The following is a 15,719-nucleotide window of genomic DNA, read 5'->3' as shown; positions in this document are numbered from 1 at the left end:
TTCGGGTCCGGTGGTTATAACATCCTAAAATATATGTTAAGAGAATTTACTTAGCAGTACTTTTCTCACTGCAAAACTAACACATCACATACAAAAAGAACTTTTAATCTGTGACAGTTAAGTGTAACTTATGTTTATTCTTAATACAGAGTTTCCTCTAATTGGGTAAAGGATGTTTTTATAACAAAAAATGTACACTATATCATGAATGGATGAAATAAAAAGTTAGGTGTTCAAGCGAGTCCATTTTGAGTTACATAATAAATATAATTTCAATATTTTTAGTTTGGTATTGTATATGCAATGTATAGTAACCAACTGTGATTTTCATGCTGTGAACAGTTTTACATCTTTTTCCCTTGATAATTTCCTTTTGGATTTATACACGATGGCAGTAGACTGTCAACAAACTCTGCTCAAAACACCTCGACACCAACCATGAATCGTCTGCAAAATTGCAAATTCTTGTGATTTAATGAACACAAGTAAAGCAAGTTCATAATACTTTTTAGGTGCATTAAGCACAATTGCTAGAAAAAATACCACAGATAAATCACATGTGCATTTGGTTCCAGTATAAATTAGTCCCAACTCAATGAATGTCAGGGAACCAACATGTAGTTGGTGACACAGGTTCTGTTCTACAGGCACTGAGTTTTCAGAAGATTTCATCTCCTGTAGTCATGCGAGCATGTGTTCCAGTCTCAATTTTGTGCAAAAGCATGTTCTACACTTCATGGTACATTGTTATATTTTTTTTGTTGTTTACTGGAACAGCAGCTAGTCAAGAGTTAGAACTGCTGCTTCAAACTGTGGCTCACAATGAATACAGCGCAAAAGTCTATCCTCTATTTTGGTAACAGTTGTTTCATATCTAATGTTAGCTGTTATCTTCCAATGTTCTGTTACTCATATTGAGCAAATCGGAGGCCGTGACCTTAATTTTTCTTTCTAAATAACTGTTAATTAGCCTGTCTTGATCAAATGACACAATAGATGTCCACTACATCAATATTAGAGCTATTACCTCACAAAGTATCATAATTCCCAGTTCTTTCCATATTGATACACGTATACAATGTTTGCAATCAGTATGACAGTTCGTCTGGAGTGTTTCCCCTGTGATCTTTGAACAGTGTTCCCAAATTCCCGTTGAAATATTGATGGGGCTTATAGTGGTGACTAAGTACATAGAATTTTGAACAGGAACATGTTTTGTTTCCATACAGCAATAACAAACATCTAAATCTATCTCTCTCTCTCTCTCTCTCTCTCTCTCTCTCTCTCTCTCTCTCTCTCTCTCTCTCTCTCTCTCTCTCTCCCCCCCTCCCTCCCCCCCCCCTCTCTCCCACATCTGGTTGCTGAAACAGCAATAGTAAATTACTATGCCATGGGTAAATAACACAAAAAGTACTCAGTCATTTAATATTATTTAATATTTCTCTGTAAACTTCTATGTATTTGGAAATCAACAGCATCATCAGGCAAGTTGATAATTCATCATTCCAGCTCATCAAGATATTTATGAATTTACTTATTACACTGAGAACTATTTTTTTTTTTTTTTTTACATCATCCCAACAAGGCACAATTTATATCTTCTCTGAATTACACAGGTTGAATTGTCCTTGTGGCACATCCTTCAATCCCAAAATCCTCCTTGCCTCAGTCTCTGCGAGCCCATCCCTGCACTGTTCCCATCTCCACATTTCATTTCACTCGATTGATCCACATTCACAGTTCCTGTCTGCAGTCTCCCATGACCTCAGTCCTAACTGTCTCCTCACAAACCAACTCGGCCACTTCATCAGGTGCTTCACAACACACCCATACCACTGCTGGGGGCAAGCTCACCAGTGCCACATTCCTATCCCAGCCCCTTGCTTTCTCTGCCTTCCAGCCATTTACGATTCTTCCCTTCACCTGTACCTATCTCCATTTTCCTCTCAACCGAGTAACCACACTCATCCCATTCAAAATGCTGGTTTCTGACAATGTAGATGGCCACAGTAATGTACCCAGCCATGCGTGTGCAGGTGAGCATTTTTTATTAGTTAGCTCTGAAGGAAGACATTATCCAAAGCTTTAGTAATGTTTTTCATCTCGTTTATGTGCCTTCTGACTGCTGAACTATTTTGTGTTATCTGTATTCCGGCCAGGACTTTACAGTATCATATCAGCTTATGTTTCAAATGTGCCAAATTTAAGTGTTAAGAATTGCTCTTGCTCTTCATATGCTACTGTGTGCCTTCAACCACATGAATAACATATTTTTCTAACTTAACTAGAATAGGCATGCATATTCAAATACAGAGATATGTAAACAGGCAGAAACAGCATTGCAATCGGCAACGCCTATATAAGACAAGTGTCTGGCGCAGATAGGTTACTGCTGCTACAATGGCAGATTATCAAGATTTAAGCGAGTCTTAACGTGCAGTTATAGTCAGTGCACGAGAGATGGGACACATCATCTCCAAGGTAGCGATTAAGTGGCGATTTTCCTGTACGACCATTTTACGAGTGTACCGTGAATATCAGGAATCCTGTAAAACATCATATCTCCGACATCACTGTAGCTGAAAAAGATTCTGCAAGAACGGGACCAACAATGAATGAAGAGAATCATTCAATACGACAGAAGTGCAACCCTTCCACAAATTGCTGCAGACTTCAATGCTACGCCATCAACAAGCATCAGTGTGTGAACCATTCAACAAAACATCATTTACATGGGCTTTCGGAGCTGAAGGCCCACTCATGTACCCTTGACGACTGCATGATACAAAGCTTTGCAAGCAACATTGGACTATTGATGACTGGAAACATGTTTCCTGGCCTGACAAGTCTCATTTCAAATTGTATCAACCAGATGGACATGTACGGGTATAGAGACAACCTTATGAACCCATGGACCCTGCAAGTCAGCAGGGAACTGTTCAAGCTGGCGAAGGCTCTGTAATGGTGTGGGACATGGGCAGTTGGAGTGATATGGGACTCGCGATTCATCTCAATACGACTGACAGGTGACACTTATGTAAGCATCTCGTCTATCACCTGCATACATTCGTGTCTACTGTGCATTCCAACAGACTTGGGCAATTCCAGCAGGATGATATGACACCCCGCATGTCCAGAATTGCTACAGAGTGGCTCCACGAACACTCTTCTGAGTTTAAACAGTTCTGATGGGCACTGAACCTACCAGATATGAACATTATTGATAATGTCTGGGATGCCTTGCAACATGCTGTTCAGAAGAGATCTCCACCGTCTCTTACTCTTTCAGATTTATGGAGAGCCCCACAGGATTCACGGTGTCAGTTCCCTCCAGCACTACTTCAAACATAAGTAGAGTCCATGCCACGTCGTGTGGCAACACGTGTGCGCGCTCGCAGGGGCCCTATACGATATTAGGCAGGTGTACCAGCTTCTTTGGCTCTTCAGTGTATAAAGGTTATTACAATTATGTTTAAAGCAGTTGATCACCAAGATAAAAAGCTGATCAAGAGTCCGACTATCACGACACAATTTCCTTCTGCAGTGCTTTTTTGATTGCCTCCAGGACTGCTGCCGGCTATGCCAATATTATTGTCATTGCTGACAAAGTTCGTATAGTCTAAATTCCACATTTGATTTTAGCATACAAAAACAAAGCACTATTACACACAGGTACTAGTTTTGAATCACAGTACCATCATCTGTATGTCCATATTTAATATCTTCCATAATGAATACTTGCATATGCAGAAATACAGTTATAAAGAAAAGGGGCCTAGTTTTACTTCAAAATCTCCAACTTTTATCCCTCTGTGATTATGTCCACTTGGAGTGCACTAGACAAACAAATGTATTGAAAAATCAGCTGACATAGGTAGTGAACACTGTCAGAGACACTGCTGAAGAAAAAGATGCACACTGGTAGACTAGAGGTAGTGTGATGAGACGGAACAGAGGGACGTAAGTTAGAAATTTTAAAGTAAGGTGTGAACTTTTTGTCAAAATAAATATTTTATGGTAGTTACTTTGCACAGTATATTCCAGAACTTTTGGATGACTGCGTAAACAGAGAGAGCCAAATGATGAGAGTGCAACTTTAAACACACAGCTTTTTGTAACACTGCTTGTGTGTGTTGCATGCCAATCAAACATAATGACTTAACTATCACTACATCACATACCTAAGGTAGGTAATATTAAAATAGTTATATCCATGCAAGCAGTTCCAACCATCTGATCAAATTAGTAATCAGTGTGAAGTTGCAGTAAATTTCCCCAAACATGTTGTCACCAGGTTTAATGTTTCCTAGTGAACGAAATTGTAGGCTCTATACATAATGTATGCAAGATATTTGATACATATAATAACTGTCTATGTAGTGCAATTCATAAACACAATAAGTCAACTGTTGTTCTAAGATTAAATTTTTACTGGAGACAGTAAAAATTGTATATTTCACACTAGCCAATAAAAACTGCAGTTTCTTGGTATGATATTAACTACTACCATTTACATATGATTTCTCATGCATTTATTTAAACAAAACTAACATGTCACTGGAAATATACTGTCTGCCTCGTGTTACACTATGAAAGAACTGGTAAGCACTGGAACTGTAGGTGAAAATAAGTCTACAAATAAGTTAATTTCTCTGAGCTCTTTGCAACAGCGGATTTATCACTCATAAAATGAATGAACAGCACAGAACCAGCTGTTATCATAATGTAATTATACTTCTTTGCAATAACACATAAACAAAACAATGTTGTTTACTATGAATAAACCAAATGAGGCTGCACTGTTTTAACAGACAAGTCTTGTATTTGGGAAGGCTGAAGACCTTATCCTGATCAGACTATTCTGATTTAGGTTTTCCATGGTTTCCCTAACATACTAACAGGCAAATGCTTCGATAGTTCCTACTGTAAGGCCACAACCAACTATCTGCCAAATCTTTGTCAAACTATACTTGTAAACATGTGAATGTCTGAATATATTACCAATGTTTCTCTTTACTAAACTGTAATATTATGACATGTTTAACAGCCCTGTAAAAAAGATCCAAAAGAAGAATAACAACAACAAATATTGTGTTCCCATTTTTGACAATCTATCAGGTCCTGGAATAAGACTACGAGGTCTGTCACCTGCATACTTCAGCTTATATGTGCTGGTCACCTACTTGCAGAGAATGCTAAAGAATGTGTCTTACAGTAATGCAACTTGCTACCAACAACAACAGCTGAAGAAGAAGAAGAAGAAGAAGAAGAAGCAGCAGCAAGAAACAAATGGCATGTGGATCAACCACTTGACATTACAACAAGAACATAGCTGACAACAGCTTGCTGTAACCCGTAAGTGTCTGAACAGTGGTGCTAGTCATTTTGAGCAGTTGTTATAACTGTGGAAGACTAAGGTGGCAAATATCCATCTTATTAACATTGTATAATTGTGCACAGTAAGTTTTCTGACCAACATTTGTGTATATTTCTTTAGGGGCATTTTTAAATCCCCACATCATAAAAGACATAAAAAATACTTACAAGAATTCTGAATATGAAGTCACGTATGTTGCTATAATCATTAGTTTGACCTCCAGGGTCTTTTCTTGCTAACCACAAATTTCTTGTATCACAAAAACGTAAATATTATTCCTCTTCACAATGTGCACAGATGTACTCTATCACCTTATTATCTTGCAGATGAAGGTGTAAAACACATTCTGTATCATTAACAAATAACTAAATATTTCTCCATGGTACCATTATGTATCGATTTCCACCTTGACTTTCCTTACAATGTTTATATAAAAGGCATTTCATGCTTTTAACATGCAACCCACAGCTATGATTGAAAAATTTCCCCTCCTTTAACAGTTCCAGGCACATCATTAACACAGGTACATACTGCAAAAAGCAATCATCATCTTAACCCAATCACAACATAACTATTAATGCTGCACACTTATGCTCCAGTTAGTAAAATTCAAATAGGAAAAAGACCATGGAAGCTGATAATTATAGGCATAAATTATTTTAAACTAAGAGTCTTTTTCTTACAAACACACTTACTGCTCACCCAGGAAGATCCCTTTGAGCAAACACACAGGAACACAACAATGGAAATGGCTTAATCACTTTAATTCCAAGGATACAAATATCCCACTTTGGTTATTGACAAATTAACACACATTCATGTGTATTGGTAACTTTTTTTCCTATTACAATGAGTGTCAGCTATTTTAATAAATATATTCTTGCAGGAAAGAAGGGAGTATTTATCATCAGATTTTATTAAATCTTCCATATAACTTTACAATCTAAAGTAATTGTCAGACTTTTTATTGTCTTTCTTGCTTTGGCATAGAAAAAGTACATCACAGAGACCACCAACTACTCACTAAATATGGAAAACACAGAAACTTTTTTATCTGCCTTTAGCATCTTCATGCCAGTAATGACATCATTGAAAATCAACACTAGGATGATCATTTTAGAGCCACTGATCACCTGAAAGACAAAAATTTAAATAGAATTATCTAAAATGCATATGCTGTGCTCAACAATGTAATAATGAACATTTTTATTTTCATTGCATAATAAAACCATCAATTTAATCTGTATATTCCTTGGGGGTATTTTGCTCCTGTCATTGCAACTACATAAAATGCGTGTTTTCTTCCACCAGACGCGTTTTGCTTTATTGCTTTACCTCAATAAAGCGAAACTCATCTGGTGAAGAAAAAAAACCCATGCATTTTATGTAGTTGCATTGACAGAACCAAACTACCCTGAAGGGCTGTCAGGGAACTACAGACAATATGGCTACACAAATGAAGAATTTAATCTGTGTAAGTTTAATAATGACATGCACATGATAAAAAACAACATACTTACCATTTCCATTCTGTTTAACGCAACATTTCATTGAATGGGAAAACTTTTCTGATATCTTTCTTCTGTAATAGTTGCACAAAGTGATTCACTTTGAGGGCAGGGCCCAATTTAAGACCAAGTTCATACAGCACATCACGACGTGTTAGCAACAACAATGACCTTCCATCAATTTCCTAAAAGCAATTAAATACAACTTAGTTGCTACTACATTAAAAAATAAGTGTGTGAAATAAAACATAATAGTAATAGTCTATTCATAGCAAAGCATTTCACCAAAATTTTATTCCCTACACTGAATATTACTCCACTCAAAATGCGTTTCCAAGAACGTGAGATGGCCACAAGAAATGAAAGCGGTGACATTGCGGAGTTAATATACTAGGGTACTATTACAAACATTTCTTTTTCATTGAGTTCTAATTGGCATATCACAAATTTTCTGGAAAATTATCTCACTGCAGCTCACAAATAGCACTGCATACACACAGGGGGAAGTTTCTTATCTTCATAAAGAATGGAAGATTGTCAATTGCTTTTTTGTTTGATTACAGTATTTCATTTCTATGTACCAATAACAGAAAGGTCCCTGTAGATGCTGCTCCAGCCTGGACAAGAGTAACACCAACATCTTTTCAGAAAACCTAAATAAGTTTTCTTTTCCACTTAACTCTGCAGGAGGAGTAAGAACCCAGAATGCGCCTTACTGAAAGGGCTGTAAGATTCTGATATATAGAGGGGGGAGGGAGGGGGTGGGGGTAGCAATGAAACACTGTCGAAGTGAGATGAAGCTGAAATGATAAGCAGCTTCAAAAGTTTCTACGGTCAAGAGAAAGCATCATTCACAGGTAAGTTGCTATATTCACATTCAAATAGCTATATTCACATTAATCCTATCCCGGATACTTGAGGGTGTGAAAGAGAGGCATTGGTCTCATGTCTGCTAAGGGTCTGGAACAAATGATTACTAAATTTGAAAAGACAGGTGCTTTTGAAGTGCAGTGTGGCAGGAGAAGGAAGGCAGTTGATTCGACGTCGTCGAAGATGAGGCCACAGTATACCAGGAGGTGTCGAGCGGTGTACAGAGAATTGCCCAAATGTTGGATATGCCTGTGAGCACACTGCATAAAATCCCACGAACCCTCCTGCATTGCTATCCATACAATATGACCCATGTCCAGAAGCTGCTTCCTGCTCACCTGCCTGCAAGACAAACATTCACTCTGGAATTTCTTGCTCACATGGAAGCGAACAATGAATGGCCACGGAAAATTCTGTGGACAGACGAAGCCCATTTCCATCTCCAAGGACATGTCAGCACACCGAACTGCAGAATACGAGCAACAGAAAAACAACACACACACACACACACACACACACACACACACACACACACACACACACACAAAAGCCTGTACCACTTCATTCTGCAAAGGTGGCTGTGGTACAAGCTGACGGCAGCATCATTTATCATACAACTGTATTTTTTTAAGGAGATGAGCCCTGCGAGTCCTTTTCCTATATTGTCACTGGTAAACGCTTCGTGTATCTTTTGTGCACCAACATCATTCCAGCCCTTCAACAGTGTGGATAGGATTATTTTTACTCAAGACTGCACATCTGCACACACTAGATCATTTTATCTTAAGCTGTGTGTCTTCTGGCTGAGAATGTAGCTGAAATGAAGACACTCATTGTCCAACACATTCTGAACGAGACCCCCTGAGACATTCCACTCTGTTATGGAATGTGCTGTTCCTCAATTTCAACTTGGGACAGAAAATGGTAGACAGCCTATTTAACATGTCTTGCACCAGTCTTACAACAATTACAAACCGATGTCATTTTGATTGTTATGTGGTTTTTCGCCATAGGACAATTAAAAATAGATTTTCCCATCTGATGTGGTACGAACTTGACTTGGTGGAACAGCTCACCTAAACAACAGAGCCACAACTGCTGACTGCCAAACTTGCGCAGTCGTGCATATTTAACATTATAGCTGATGTGATGTGCAACTCTAACCATAGGCATCATATTGTGATTCATGTCATTTGTAGCTGACCACATTTACATTAAGACACTTACAGTGCTCCCTATTAGTAAAATGTTTGTCCCCTGATAGCAAGCACAGATCCAGGAGGAGTGTTGGGGGTTGGGGAAGGGGGGGGGGGGGGGCGGCAGGGCATGGGGATCATAAATCATTATTATGTATGTAACTTTCATACATTATTATTATTATTATTATTATTATTATTATTATTATTATTCTTTCCTTTCTCAGACGTTATGTCTGGTTAAAAATGGAAAGTGACGCGGACCTTGATCAAGCGTGGCTTCCTTTTAACTGTATGGTATATGTTACATTGCATTTAGGAACTTTCGGGTAATTTAACATGTATCAATAATTACAGATTTCTGTAGTTGTATACATACGTTTGGATGTAGCTGTATTGCGTTGATGTACTGGTGGATATTGTGTGGTATGACTCCTGTAGTTGATAGTATAATTGGTATAATGTCAACTTTATCCTGATGCCACATGTCCTTGACTTCCTCAGCCAGTTGGACGTATTTTTCAATTTTTTCTCCTGTTTTATTCTGTATATTTGTTGTATTGGGTATGAGTATTTCGATTAGTTGTGTTAATTTCTTCTTTTATTGGTGAGTATGATGTCAGGTTTGTTATGTGGTGGTGTTTTATCTGTTATAATGGTTCTGTTCCAGTATAATATGTATTCATCATTCTCCAGTACATTTTGTGGTGTATACTTGTATGTAGGAACGTGTTGTTTTAAAAGTTTATGTTGTAAGGCAAGCTGTTGATGTATTATTTTTGTGACATTGTCATGTCTTCTGGGGTATTCTGTATTTGCTAGTATTGTACATCCGCTTGCGATGTGATCTACTGTTTCTATTTGTTGTTTGCAAAGTCTGCATTTATCTGTTGTGGTATTGGGATCTTTAATAATATGCTTGCTCTAATATCTGGTGTTTATTGTTTGATCCTGTATTGCAATCATGAATCCTTCCGTCTCACTGTGTATATTGCCTTTTGTTAGCCATGTGTTGGATGCGACTTGATCGATGTGTGGCTGTGTTGGATGATATGGGTGCTTGCCATGTAGTGTTTTGTTTTTCCAATTTACTTTTTCGTATCTGTTGATGTTATGTGATCTAAAGGGTTGTAGAAGTGGTTATGAAATTGCAGAGGTGTAGCCGATGTATTTATATGAGCGATTGCTTTGTATATTTTGCTAGTTTCTGCTCGTTCTAGAAAGAATTTTCTTAAATTGTCTACCTGTCCATAATGTAGTTACAATAGAGCGAAACATTCCACGTAGGAAAAATATATCTAAAAACAAAGATGATGTGACTTACCAAATGAAAGTGCTGGCAGGTCGACAGAAACACAAACAAACACACAAAATTCAAGCTTTCGCAACAAACTGTTGCCTCATCAGGAAAGAGGGAAGGAGAGGGAAAGACGAAAGGATGTGGGTTTTAAGGGAGAGGATAAGGAGTCATTCCAATCCCGGGAGCGGAAAGACTTACCTTAGGGGGAAAAAAGGACGGGTATACACTCGCACACACACACATATATCCATCCACACATATACAGACACAAGCAGACATATTTAAAGACAAAGAGTTTGGGCAGAGATGTCAGTCTGCCCAAACTCTTTGTCTTTAAATATGTCTGCTTGTGTCTGTATGTGTGTGTGTGTGTGTGTGTGTGTGTGTGTGTGTGTGTGTGTGTGTGTACCCGTCCTTTTTTCCCCCTAAGGTAAGTCTTTCTGCTCCCGGGATTGGAATGACTCCTTACCCTCTCCCTTAAAACCAACATCCTTTCGTCTTTCCCTCTCCTTCCCTCTTTCCTGATGAGGCAACAGTTTGTTGCGAACGCTTGAATTTTGTTTGTTTGTTTGTGTTTCTGTCGACCCGCCAGCACTTTCATTTGGTAAGTCACATCATCTTTGTTTTTAGATATACGTCCATGATGTAGGTTTTTTATGTCAATAAATCCCCTTCCTCCTTCCTTTCTGCTTAATGTGAATCTTTCTGTTGCTGAATGTATGTGATGTATTTTATATTTGTGGCATTGTGATCGTGTAAGTGTATTGAGTGCTTCTAGGTCTGTGTTACTCCATTTCAATACTCCAAATGAATAGGTCAATACTGGTATAGCATAAGTATTTGTAGCTTTAGTCTTGTTTCTTGCTGTCAATTCTGTTTTCAGTATTTTTGTTAGTCTTTGTCTGTATTTTTCTTTTAGTTCTTCTTTAATATTTGTATTATCTATTCCTATTTTTTGTCTGTATCCTAGATATTTATAGGCATCTGTTTTTTCCATCACTTCTATGCAGTCGCTGTGGTTATCCAATATGTAATCTTCTTGTTTAGTGTGTTTTCCCTTGACTATGCTATTTTTCTTACATTTGTCTGTTCCAAAAGCCATATTTATATCATTGGTGAATACTTTGGTTATCTTTAGTAATTGGTTGAGTTGTTGATTTGTTGCTGCCAGTAGTTTTAGATCATCCATGTATAGCAAATGTGTGATTTTGTGTTGATATGTTCCAATTATATTGTATCCATAATTTGTATTGTTTAGCATGTTGGATAGTGGGTTCAGAGCAAGGCAGAACCAGAAAGGACTTAATGAGTCTCCTTGGTATATTCCATGCTTAATCTGTATTGGCTGTGATGTGAAATTATTTGAATTTGTTTGGATATTGAGTGTGGTTTTCCAATTTTTCATTACTATGTTTAGGAACTGTATCAATTTAGGATCTACTTTGTATATTTCCAATATTTGTAGTAACCATGAGTGGGGTACACTATCAAAAGCTTTTTGGTAATCAATGTATGCGTAGTGTAGCGACCTTTGTTTAGTTTTAGCTTGATATGTCACCTCTGCATCTATTATCAGTTGCTCTTTACATCCTCGTGTTCCTTTGCAACAGACTTTTTGTTCTTCATTTATAATTTTGTTCTGTGTTGTATGTGTTATTAATTTCTGTGTAATGACTGAAGTTTATATTTTGTATATTGTTGGTAGGCATGTTATGGGGCGATATTTTGCTGGGTTTTCTGTGTCTGCTTGATCTTTAGGTTTCAGATAAGTTATTCCATGTGTAAGTGTATCAGGGAATGTGTATGGGTCTGCAATGTAACTGTTAAATAATTTAGTTAGATGTGAATGTGTTGAGGCGAACTTCTTTAGCCAGAAATTTGCTATTTTATCTTTTCCAGGGGCTTTCCAATTGTGCGTAGAATTAATTGCTCGGGTGACTTCGTGTTGCAAAATTACCACTACAGGCATTTGTGGTATCATCTTGTATGTGTCTGTTTCTGCTTGTATCCACCGTGCATGTCTTATGTTGTACCGGGTTTAACCATATGTTGCTCCAGAAGTGTTCCATGTCTGTTATGTTTGGTGGGTTGTCTATTTTAATGTGTGTGTTATCTATTGTCCGATAAAATTTGTTTTGGTTTGTGTTGAATGTTTGATTTTGTTTCCTTCTATTTTCACTTTTTTTGTATCTTCTAAGTCGTTTGGCCAATGCTTGTAATTTCTGCTTCTTTTCATCTAATTGCTCTATCGTTTCTTGTGAGATTTTACATAACCTTTTTCGTTTTTTGTCTGATGTTTCATTTCTTATAAATTGTGTTAGCTGTCCGATGTCTTTTCTCAGTTTTTCTATTCTGATCTGTAGCCTGTGTTGCCATGCTGGTTTTGTGGGTTTCTTCTGTGTGTTGGTTTGTTCTGATCTCTGCCTAGTGTGTATATTTAGTGTAGTGAGTGCTCCTATATAAACCAGTAATTGTAACTCTTCCATAGTTGTATTTTCATTTATTTTGTTGTGTATGATTGTGTTGATAGTAGTTGTTGTTGTTTTGACTTGTGGGTTATTTGGTAGTCTATGCAAGAATGGTCTAATGTCTGTATTTGTGTCTTTGTATTCTATATATGTTAGCTGAGGAGGAGGATATTAGTGTTTAACGTCCCGTCGACAACGAGGTCATTAGAGACGGAGCGCAAGCTCGGGTGAGGGAAGGATGGGGAAGGAAATCGGCCGTGCCCTTTCAAAGGAACCATCCTGGCATTTGCCTGAAGCGATTTAGGGAAATCACGGATCACCTAAATCAGGATGGCTGGAGATGGGATTGAACCGTCGTCCTCCCGAATGCGAGTCCAGTGTGCTAACCACTGCGCCACCTCGCTCGGTATATGTTAGCTGAAATTTTTCTTCTATATCTAGCATGTGTGTCACTTCCTGTTCTATTTGTGCTTGTTCTGGTGGCTGTCTTAAGATTTCGTTTTCCTCTGATTGTTTAATTGATGTGTGGTGTTCTTTGTTTGTTTGCTCTGGGATGTTTGAGTGAATTACTGTATTTTCTTCTTCTTCTTCTGATTGCACATTATTTTGTTCCTGTATTTGTTGTTTGATGTTTTCTAATTCTGACTGGGGTATCCTGTTATTTTTGGTTATTACACGGATCTGATCAGCTAGTCGTCAATCCGTTAAAAATTTTAATTCTGAGTATCTGGTAATAAATGTTGTGTATACTTGTGATCTGTATCCAGTTGTGTTGGTTCCTAAGTTTGTTGCTTGGTAATAACAGAACATGAGGTGTCAGTTAACTTCATCTGACCATCTCATCCTCTGTCTTTGTTTTCCTTCTAGAGTGGTTGGAGGAAGCATATCCTGCGAAACACCTCTATTTGGATTTAAATCATTTTCGGTGTGGCTAGCAGTGTCGTTACCATTGTGGACGAGCATAGGGTTCAAGCGTCGTTCTCGACCATGACAGCGCTTGTCCGAGGCTTCATTAGTTCTGTCCTGAACCAACTAATCACCCTAAAAGGGGGGTTAGCCCTATTAGTGGTTTGTTCTTTTCGTCGCCTTTTACGACTGGCAGAACATACCTAAGGCTTATTATTATTATAATTATAATAATAATAATTATTATTATTATTATTACATATGTAACTCTTATCAAACTTTAGTGATCACATCAAGATTTCATGAACTATCCCTCTATGCACTCAGCAACATTGAGGAATATATGTTCATACCTTTATGCAAGAATTACACTGCAAGTGTAACTTCAAGCACCCACTAAATTAATGAGCCACAGGAACCATTAAATGATAGGTGCTTCACAGACTGGCAAAGAATACTGAATAGTGACAACTACACAACATTATAAATGGGATGTACGAACATGAACGGGTGCAGCAGTATCCATCAGTATTCAGGATCAGCGGGTTGTGGCATGGAATAAATAGCGAGACTATATCTATAGACATCAAATATGCTGTGAAGGTAGAATTAAAAATAATAGTAATAATAATAATAATAATAATAAGTATGGCTTTTGGAACAGACAAATGTAAGAAAAATAGCATAGTCAAGGGAAAACACACTAAACAAGAAGATTACATATTGGATAACCACAGCGACTGCATAGAAGCGATGGAAAAAACGGATGCCTATAAATATCTAGGATACAGACAAAAAATAGGAATAGATAATACAAATATTAAAGAAGAACTAAAAGAAAAATATAGACAAAGACTAACAAAAATACTGAAAACAGAATTGACAGCAAGAAACAAGACAAAAGCTATAAATACTTATGCCATACCAATATTGACCTACTCATTTGGAGTAGTGAAATGGAGTAACACAGACCTAGAAGCACTCAATACACTTACACGATCACAATGCCACAAATATAGAATACATCACATACATTCAGCAACAGAAAGATTCACATTAAGCAGAAAGGAAGGAGGAAGGGGATTTATCGACATAAAAAACCTACATTATGGACAGGTAGACAATTTAAGAAAATTCTTTCTAGAACGAGCAGAAACTAGCAAAATACACAAGGCAATCACTCATATAAATACATCGGCTACACCACTGCAATTTCATAACCACTTCTACAACCCTTTAGATCACATAACATCAACAGATACGAAGAAAGTAAATTGGAAAAAGAAAACACTTCATGGCAAGCACCCGTATCATCTAACACAGCCACACATCGATCAAGACGCATCCAACACATGGCTAAGAAAATGCAATATATGCAGTGAGACAGAAGGATTCATGATTGCAATACAGGATCAAGCAATAAACACCAGGTATTACAGCAAGCGTATTATTAAAGATCCCAATACCACAAAGGATAAATGCAGACTTTGTAAACAACAAATAGAAACAATAGATCACATCACAAGCGGATGTACAATACTAGCAAATACAGAATACCCCAGAAGACATGACAATGTCACAAAAATAATACATCAACAGCTTGCCTTACAACATAAACTTTTAAAACAACACGTTCCTACATACAAGTATACACCACAAAATGTACTGGAGAATGATGAATACAAATTATACTGGAACAGAACCATTATAACAGATAAAACAACACCACATAACAAACCTGACATCATACTCACCAATAAAAAGAAGAAATTAACACAACTAATCGAAATATTCATACCCAATACAACAAATATACAAAAGAAAACAGGAGAAAAAATTGAAAAATACATCCAACTGGCTGAGGAAGTCAAAGACATGTGGCATCAGGATAAAGTTGACATCATACCAATTATACTATCAACTACAGGAGTCATACCACACAATATCTACCAGTACATCAATGCATTACAGCTACATCCAAACATATATATACAACTACAGAAATCCGTAATTATTGATACATGTTCAACTACCCGAAAGTTCCTAAATGCAATATAACACATACCGCACAGTTAAAAGGAAGTGACGCTTGAT

The 15,719-nt window shown here is 37.4% G+C and overlaps 2 protein-coding genes across 5 annotated transcripts in view; one reads left to right on the top strand and one right to left on the bottom strand.

Annotated features, from left to right (window-relative positions):
• The window catches only part of LOC124722752 (annexin A5-like), a 280,617-nt gene extending 275,281 nt beyond the window's left edge, over positions 1 to 5,336 (top strand). Inside the window, exon 7 of the mRNA XM_047247892.1 lies at positions 5,119 to 5,336. Within this exon, the coding sequence (XP_047103848.1) occupies positions 5,119 to 5,336 (218 nt within the window). The remainder of the gene's footprint in view (positions 1 to 5,118) is intronic.
• A 939-nt stretch (positions 5,337 to 6,275) lies between these two features.
• LOC124721967 (polyhomeotic-proximal chromatin protein) overlaps positions 6,276 to 15,719 on the bottom strand; it is a 286,137-nt gene continuing 276,693 nt past the window's right edge. For all 4 annotated transcript variants that reach the window (XM_047247136.1, XM_047247135.1, XM_047247137.1 and 1 more), the window contains 2 exons: positions 6,898 to 7,070; positions 6,276 to 6,510 (listed from right to left, as the gene is read on the bottom strand). In XM_047247136.1, coding sequence (XP_047103092.1) covers positions 6,912 to 7,070 — 159 coding nt within the window. In that variant the 3' untranslated portion in view covers positions 6,276 to 6,510; positions 6,898 to 6,911. The remainder of the gene's footprint in view (positions 6,511 to 6,897; positions 7,071 to 15,719) is intronic.

Source organism: Schistocerca piceifrons, chromosome X (assembly GCF_021461385.2).
Source record: "Schistocerca piceifrons isolate TAMUIC-IGC-003096 chromosome X, iqSchPice1.1, whole genome shotgun sequence".
Classification (NCBI taxonomy): Eukaryota; Metazoa; Arthropoda; class Insecta; order Orthoptera; family Acrididae; genus Schistocerca; species Schistocerca piceifrons.
Note: the sequence above shows the minus strand (reverse complement) of the source record. Positions and strands in the feature narration are given on the sequence as shown.